The sequence below is a fragment of the Henckelia pumila genome, chromosome 3 (genome assembly GCF_033568475.1).
Source record: "Henckelia pumila isolate YLH828 chromosome 3, ASM3356847v2, whole genome shotgun sequence".
NCBI lineage: Eukaryota > Viridiplantae > Streptophyta > Magnoliopsida > Lamiales > Gesneriaceae > Henckelia > Henckelia pumila.
In genome coordinates, this window is record NC_133122.1 from 50,789,713 (window position 1) to 50,798,867 (window position 9,155).

General features: G+C 33.2%; 1 protein-coding gene across 1 annotated transcript; it reads left to right on the forward strand.

Annotated features, from left to right (window-relative positions):
• Window positions 1–5,711: 5,711 nt before the first annotated feature.
• On the forward strand, window positions 5,712–7,140 carry LOC140888699 (uncharacterized). Its single transcript, XM_073296399.1, has 3 exons — window positions 5,712–5,882; window positions 5,927–6,065; window positions 6,383–7,140. The coding sequence occupies exons 1-3, from the start codon at window positions 5,712–5,714 to the stop codon at window positions 7,138–7,140; spliced, it is 1,068 nt and encodes a 355-aa protein (XP_073152500.1).
• Window positions 7,141–9,155: the final 2,015 nt, after the last annotated feature.

The window sequence follows — 9,155 nt, forward strand, 5'->3', positions numbered from 1 at the left end:
TATTAGACCGAGTTGTTTCATTTATGTATGAAATTTTCATTAAATAAAATCAGACATAAAATATTAAATAAATTTACATTTATTACTAAATTTAGTTATCTTATTTTGATTTTTAATTTTTAAATACATATTATTTTATTTTTATTCATTATTTTTCTCAAGGATTGAATAAGAAATCAAATAAAGTTCAAAATGAAAATAGTTTTAATTAGATTATTTTTTTAAAAAAATCAATTATCTTGATTTACTTATATTATTAACTTGATTTTATTTGTTCAAAGTAAATTCACCTAATTTCATTTCATTGATAGTCAAATCAAGTAATATACATAACCATGTAATTATATCATACACACTTAAAAAAATTATAAAAATATAGTATCATGATCCTAACGGATATTTCACTGAATAAAAAATAAATAAAAAAACTAATAGAGTATAACTATATACTTTTTCATATAATATCCTTTAAAAAAAATCATAAAATTAGTTTTATAATTAAAATATTCAGTGACATAATTTTTAAAGTTATTTTAAGGAGAATCTATAAAGAAATCCCCATCTCCTAGTTTCAATTTAGGATTAGTCCCTATGTAAGATATTAATAGTAAGGGATTCCTAGTTTGACCAAAACATATTTTACACTCCCCAATAACTACAAAGTCCAAAATACCCTCAACACAAGTGACCCCACTTTCTTTTTCAAAGTGTTCTCGATTTTTGTTCTCATTCAACCAAATTTTAGTGGGTTATTTAATTTATATTAATCAAATACCCTCTATTTACAATTACATTAATTAATAAATAATGTGTACTAAGTTTTACTAGATAGTAACTAATTGCGTATTTAGAACACTATATTTATACTTAATAATGCTCAATTTTAACGACATCATGATACATTATATAGGACATATAATACCTCAATTTTGAATTACATTAATCAATTAAGATGACCAAAATTTAATTTTACTATATGGTATCCAAGTACGCATTTATTACATTATTATACTTGATATGCTAAATTTTTGCAAAATCATATATCACATGGGCACATAGTATTTTCATTTTGAATAACAACAATCCATTAAGGTGACCAAAATTTAATTTTACAAGATAGTACATAATTACGCCTTCAAAACATTCTATTTATACCTAGGGGTGGTATATCGTATAATACCAAAAATCGTATAGTACCGTATCAAAAATTACAATATAAGAAAATGTTATACCGATATCGTACCAAAACTCTCGGTATACCGAAAATCAGTATCCCAATTTTCGATACATATAAATAGCATACCGATCATACCGAAATTTCACGGAATACCAAAATTTTGGTACGGTATCGATATATACTGTTTTATACCCAAAAAAACTTATATATATTTTTAAGATTTTTAAAATTTTATTGTTTATAAATATTATATATTTTTAATTTTTTATATTGTTTCGTTATTTTGGTATACCGATATATACCGAAATTTTCAAATTTCATACCGTTACCATACCTAAAAATTCGATATCGTTACCCTTCCGTAACGAAATTTTTGATATACTGAAAGTTAATTAAATTCGGTATTTTTTTTAGTACGGTAACTTCGGTATACCAAAATGTCGTTGTTTTTTTCACCCTTATTATACTTGATAGTGTTCAATTTTGACTACATGATTCATCATAAGTGAACATAATGCCTCCATTTTGAATAACAATATTAATCAAGGTGACCAAATTTTAATGTTAATATATAATAATACTCAATTACACCTTTAAAATTAAATACTCTATTTAAATTGATAATGCTCAATTTTCATAAATCATACATCATATACGACACTAACATCCAATTAATTATTATAGCAAGATCTTCTGAAAATTGAGATTCTTTTGTGTTAAAAACTTGATTGATATTACAAAAGTATATCATTTGATGTCCTGATGTAAAACTTTACTTGATTTACATGTTATTTCATCTTCAATATCAATGATCTTTATCGTCAATTAATATATTAAGATATTTTAAAATTGATATTATTTTACGTGCTGAAAACTTTATTGATAATTTGATATAATAGTCAAGTTTCATTTGATGTCTCATGAACATTTATGATGTACATAATATAATTTTTTTACATAGTACTCAAGTAAAGCTCAATAATACCCGATTTACAACTACAATTTAAACACATTCATGTCTGATATATATCATATAATGTGTGCATTCTCATCAACATTCTCAATAGACTTTCATTACACAATACTAAAGTAAGGGTCTTTAATACCTTATATACAACTTTTAGTAATCAATTTCAACGAAATCATGATTGATATATGTCACGCAATATTTGTATTCTCATCAATATTCAATATTTAGTGCATTCAACACATTCATAATACACTTCAAATTGGTTTGATATAATAGTGTAGTTGTCGAAAATGATTATACTTTGGTTGATCTCCATCTGACATTTGATCATCAACATACATGATATTTTTCATCAATTATTATCTAAAGAGATATTTCAATTGAGGTTTTACAATATGATTGTTTACTTAATTGATTTGAGAACGTCGTAGACTATTGTTGTTATATTCTTTGATTGATCTTCATATATAATATTTGATCTTATTCATCAATATAGCTCAGTAGACTTATAAAAAGGTTCAATGTTATTTTTTTATTTGATTGACATGATAATGACTTATGTAGAGTATTCTAGTTCAATTATTCAATCTTAATCTAACATTTGATGATCATCAATACCTCCAACTGTCCTAATATATATTGATATGATAATATTATTTGAATTCAATGTCTAAGTATCACATCTTACTTGGTCTGTAGTATCCAATTTATATTTTAGAATGATTAATTATGTTAAAATTGTACTCAATTGGGTCTCGAGCTAGGAACTTTCTGAGTTAGTGGAGTAGGTAAGTTCTTGCAAAATGGTCAAAAATTCGATTCTCTCTACTAGCACCTTCACGGGCGAGCATGTCACACTAAGCTTGCCTAGTGTTGTAACCGACTAACGTGATTTGCAGATTATTTTGTTAGCTCAAGGGTTTACCTAATGTGTACCGACATATAGCGGCTGCGGATTGCCACATCATACAAAAAATATATATACTAAATTGGTGTTTAAACTCAATAGTTAAATTATATCACTTACTTGGGTAAGTGTATTCAACCCATGATAATATTGTTTGAATTCAATGTCTAAGTATCACATCTTACTTGATCTATAGTATCCAATTTATATTTTAGAATGATTAATTTATGATAAATAATGATTAATTATGTTAAAATTGTACTCAATTGGGTCTCGAGCTAGGAACTTTCTGAGTTAGTGGAGTAGGTAAGTTCTTGCAAAATAGTAAAAATTTGATTCTCTCTACCAGCACCTTCACGCACGAGCATGTCACACAAAGCTTACCTAGTGTTGTTTAACCGACTAACGTGATTTGCAAACTATTTTGTTAGCTCAAAGGTTTACCTATTATGTACCGACATATAGCGGCAGCGGATTGCCACATCATACAAAAAAATTATATACTAAATTGGTGTTTAAACTCAGTAGTTAAATTATATCACTTACTTGGGTAAGTGTATTCAGCCCATGATAATATTATTTGAATTCAATGTCTAAGTATCACATCTTACTTGGTTTATAGTATCCAATTTATATTTTAGAATGACTAATTTATGATAAATAATGATTAATTATGTTAAAATTGTACTCAATTGGGTCTCGAGCTAGGAACTTTATGAGTTAGTGGAGTAGGTAAGTTCTTGCAAAATGGTCAAAAATTCGATTCTCTCTACCAACACTTCACGTGCGAGCATGTCACACAAAACTTGACTAATGTTGTTTAACCGACTAACGTGATTTGCAGACTATTTTGTTAGCTCAAGGGTTTACCTAGTGTGTATATACCGACATATAGAGACTGCGGATTATCACATCACACAAAAAATTATATGCTAAATTGGTGTTTAAACTCATTAGTTAAATTATATCACTTTACTTGGGTAAGTGTATTCAACCCATGACATTCATTGACTTTGAATTTTAGTTCCATAAATACACCACTTAATTATGTTAACGGTACACAAGTTCTGAAATATAATGCTTAATCACTGGAAAAAAAATTATATTATTTAAAATTTGCATTCAACCGGTGTTTAGTATCAGTTGCAAATTGAAGGACACCACTTTACTTATGTCTACAATACTTAGTTTTTTTACGAACACAACTTATATATGGATGAATGATAATAAATTAGTTATAAATTGTCACCGATTGTTGTTCAAATTTCAGTTTCACAATTACAACTTTACTTTATCATATTTTAGTAATAAATATCTTTCTATCGTTTCTATTTCTTTCACGGATCACACACATCGCGTGTATCACGACTCATTAATCTCTACTATTATATAATACAAGAGAGGCCTAAAGTAACTAATTTGGAATCATGATATAATTTTTTATAAACAAAAAGTACCCTTACAAAATCACAAAAAAAACACTTCATCTTAATTTAATAAAAAATCTCATAAAAATTGAAAACCTATATTGGTCAAATTTTTTTATTTATCTATGACTATCATATCTAACAAAATATTCTTTCATCATTATCTGTACTTTTGAATTTTAAATAATTACATCTTTATTTAACAATCAACATAAAAGAATATTACAAAAAATTATTTTTAACAATTTTATTTTGATATCAAAACTACGAGTTTTACAAAAAAATAATATTTTTTGGATTTTTAGTCTTTAATTTTAAACATAATTTATATGAAAACGTTTTAAAAATATAAATACATTGTCATATATAATATATGTTTATTATATTACACACGCAATCGCGTGTACCTCAGATACTAATATATATAATATAAAAGCTAATTTAATCTATTGAAGAATAAATTGGGTCAAGATTTGACCACCTCAGCTAGTTTGTAATTCAAGAAATAAAAAAATAAATTACTAATTTATATCTTATTTGAAATTTTATGCAACAGTAAAAAATAAATTAACAAACTCTTCTTTATATTGTGATACCCCGTGAAATTATTTTAACCCGAATCCGTTCGTTATGGGTTTATGAGGGTTGGCCCAATTATTGAATTATAATCATTAGGTAAGGTCCAGCCCAGCTTTACACCTGTTAGGGCTTTACTTAAATTGGGCTGTTATTTATGGGCCGACCAGAGCTGGCCCCTAATGGGATGGATAGACTTCTCTTACATGCATTGTGGATAAGTTTGACCATCTCGAGATATTTATGAGATGGGGATAAACTTGAAGGCGGTCCAATGGATGAAGAGTCCCAGTACAGGACATGTTATAATTCGACTAGGTAACTTACTCTATTTTTCCTATAAATACAGGTATTGTTATGGTTGTATTATTCATTATTCATTACTCACTTCTACATCCACGCACTCATATTTCTCAGTTTTCGCATTAATCATACCCTCTGTCTTCAAGACACTGACTTAGGCATCGGAGGGGTCACGCCGAAAACACTTTCGGCGCCCCTTTACCTAGTTGATGTTTGTGCAGAACTGGTTGTCCCGACCCGACCTGCTTCATTGGAAATTCGGAGGATCCATTCTACCAGACCGAACCCGAGGTAAAATTTCGACATCATCAATTGGCGCCGTCTGTGGGAATTTGAAGAAAAAGAGTTTCGATGGCTAATCAGAATGGAAATCACCCAAATTTAGAGAAGTTAGTAACTCAGGCTATTCAGAGGGCTTTGGCAGAAAGAGATGAGGCCAACCCTCCGCACCCCGATCATAATGCCCACCTCGAGGAGATCAAAAAGTTGAAGGAGGAGATGGAGCAGTTAAGGAAGAAGCAGGTCGGGTACTAGCTACCACAACCAGAAACATTCCTTTTACTCAGGAGATATTGGACGCCGACCTCCCCAATCAGTTCAAATTGCCTCATGTTGGTGAGTATGATGGCAAAGGGGATCCTGAAGACCATTTGGCACGCTTTGAGAATGCAGCTCTGTTGCATAAATATTCTGATCAGATTAAGTGTCGGTCTTTCCTTACTACTCTCATAGGACCAGCACAGCAATGGTTCAATATGCTACGTCCTGGGGATATCAAGGGGCTAATTGCATCCACACCCCCTGTGAAAAATCTAAAAGACATAAAACCCCTTAAGAAATATTAATAGGCTAATGCATCCCTCAGTTTTTTAAAATGTAGCACATTTCACCCCTATGTTATACAAACTCGGGCACATTTATACCCTCTCATTGGGGTTTTTATGCTAATTTTTTTAAAACATAGGGTCTAACATGCTATTAATTTTACACATGGGGTTTTATGTCTTTTAGACTTTTCACAGGGGGTGTGGATGCAATTAGCCCGGAGATCAAGGAGTTCAAGGATTTCAGCAAATCCTATTTGCATCACTTTGCTAGCAGCAAAAATCATCCTACCACTACTTTCAGCCTATTTGCAACCAAGCAACGAGAACATGAAAATTTGAGAGCATACATCCGCAGGTTTAGTGCCTTGGCTCTCGAGGTACCCATGGCTACTCCAGACCTGCTCATCAGTGCCTTCATGCAAGGGCTGGATACAAAAGATTTTCTTAAATCTCTAATAAAGAGGCCGCCAGAAACATATGAAGAATTACTTGCCCGAGCTGAAAAATATGTCAACATGGAAGAGATACAGGTTTCGCGGGCATCTGTGAAGAGGGAACGGCCAAAAAGTCCAAAGAACAATAGGGTTCCAAACAATAATTCAGGGATGGGACAGCCATTCCGACCTGCATTGTTGGGAGAATTCACCTCTTTCACTCCTTTACGCATGAGTAAAGTCCGAGCCCTACAAATTTGTGACGATCGAAAACTCACACAAAGGCCTCCGTGGACGGAAAATGGACCCCGAAACAGGCAATCAGATAAATATTGTCACTTTCATAATGAATATGGGCATACTACAGAAGACTGCCGACAATTAGATCAAGAGATTGAGAGGATAATACAACAACATTCTGAAATAAAAAAATATTTTGATCCGACAAGAGGGGTACCGTCCGAAAAGGAAACAACGAGGAAGATCGAGACAGAGAGCCAGGACTACTCCTCCTCATGAGGATTTCAATCGCCCAAATCAGGACCAGCCTAGGGATGACCGAGCTCATCAAAGACCGGCTCCGCCTGCTCGGGGAATTATCAATATGATTTCAGGAGGCCCTACTGATGGAGATTCCAATCGAGCTAGGAAAACTAGCAGCCGAAAATTAGTAAATATGGAAATTGACAATCAAACTGTCAACATTGGCCCGACCCTTTCTTTTGGGCCGGAAGATTTAAAAGGGGTTGCTAACAACCATAATGATGCACTGGTAATAAAGGCCATGGTAGTGAATTACGATGTGGCCCGGATATTTGTGGATTCATGCAGTTCTATCAATGTTCTATTTCAAGAAGCTATCAATCAAATGGACCTGGGACAGTATAGAATAGAGCCCGTTGTCACATCACTCTTTGGTTTCACGGGTCATGCAATCCGGCCTGTGGGGTTAGTACATCTGCCCCTAACTCTTGGGAAAGGCAACGGTCGCAAGACCAGGATTGTGAGTTTTATTATAGTAGATGCTCCGTCTGCCTATAACGCTATACTGGGTAGACCTGCCATGACCACTTTCATGGCCGTCGCATCAGCTCTGCATCAGAAAATTAAGTTCCCAGTGGGTAATCAGGTCGGTGAGGTGCAAGGTGATCAAGTTATTGCACGAAAAAATTATGTGGAGGAAGTCAGAATAGAGCAAAAAGTAGCCCGGACTGATAATGTTGATAGACCTGGATTTGCTGGCATTGAAAAAGTCAACTTGATAGAAGACACATCTGTCACCGCTGAAGAAGAAATTGAAGAAATAATTATCTCCCCTCCTTCGGGGATGGTAAAAATTGCCCGTACCCTTGAAGCAGAGGTGAAGCAACTACTACTGGAATGCTTGCAAAAAAATAAAGACGTCTTCGCGTGGTCAGTTTCAGACCTGGTAGGGGTCCATCGGGAAATTGCAGAGCACAAGCTCAATGTAATAAAGGGCTGTCGCCCTATTATTCAAAAAAAAAAGGCACTTCGGTCCTGAAAAAGATGCAGTAATAAAGGAGCAGGTGGACGAGCTACTTAGGGCTGGGCATATTGAAGAAATCCACTTCCCGACCTGGTTGTCTAACATAGTCTTAGTCCCGAAATCTACGGGAAAATGGCATATGTGTGTAGATTTTCGAGATTTGAATAAAGCATGCCGTAAAGATTGCTACCCCTACCTAGAATAGACCAGCTTGTCGATTCCACTGCAGGGCATGAATTACTTAGCTTTTTGGATGCTTACCAAGGATATCACCAAATTCCCTTGGCAAAAGAGGACAAAGACAAGGTCAGTTTTGTCACATCAACAGGAACCTATTCCTATGTGGTCATGCCGTTTGGACTCAAATGTTGAAGAACGCGGCGATCAGATCAAACAGAATTGATACCCGGTGCAGCGGAAGTTTAAAAATTTTATATGGAACGATTCCATAATGGGTATCAACCTTACGATTAAATTGTGTGTGTGTAAAAATTAAATAACGATTATAAATTTTTTACCTTTAATCTCGAATCGAGATTTTGGACACCAACAGATTGCTCTGCTCTTGTTGTATTTCCCTGGAACTGATGGACGAACTGTTCTTCAATCAGGTCCACGAACGGATATTTAATCCCTCTGATAGATTACACTAGAAAATCTATCAGAAGTTTCTACGAAGAGATTAACGAATTTGATCCGTTAAACCAGAATGTAAATCAAAATTCACAGACTGGATTTTCCGAGCAGAGGGGAGAAAGGGGGCGGCCACTATTGAGAGAAAAATACTAGGGTTTTCGAAAATTGTGACCTGTTCTGTATGATTTTTGTACTGCAATAACTTATTTATAATGTAGGCCACTAACAGCTTAGGGCTCATTAGTCATAAGTTCAAGCCCGACAAGCAAAGCCCGCATGTTCAGAAATTAATATAAAATTTATCGTGACTCCGATTGATAAACCGATTTCACCAATGTGCACAGAAACCATTTCAGCACCTTTTAAAGTCAAGATAAATTTTTCTGAATCC

Bases quoted from the DNA above. Each gene is read 5' to 3' on its own strand.
- LOC140888699 (XM_073296399.1), top strand. From the start codon at position 5,712: ATGGCTAATCAGAATGGAAATCACCCAAATTTAGAGAAGTTAGTAACT. The intron at 5,883-5,926 runs GTCGGGTACTAG...CCTTTTACTCAG, and splicing joins AGCAGTTAAGGAAGAAGCAG to GAGATATTGGACGCCGACCT. The intron at 6,066-6,382 runs GTCGGTCTTTCC...GACTTTTCACAG, and splicing joins ATATTCTGATCAGATTAAGT to GGGGTGTGGATGCAATTAGC.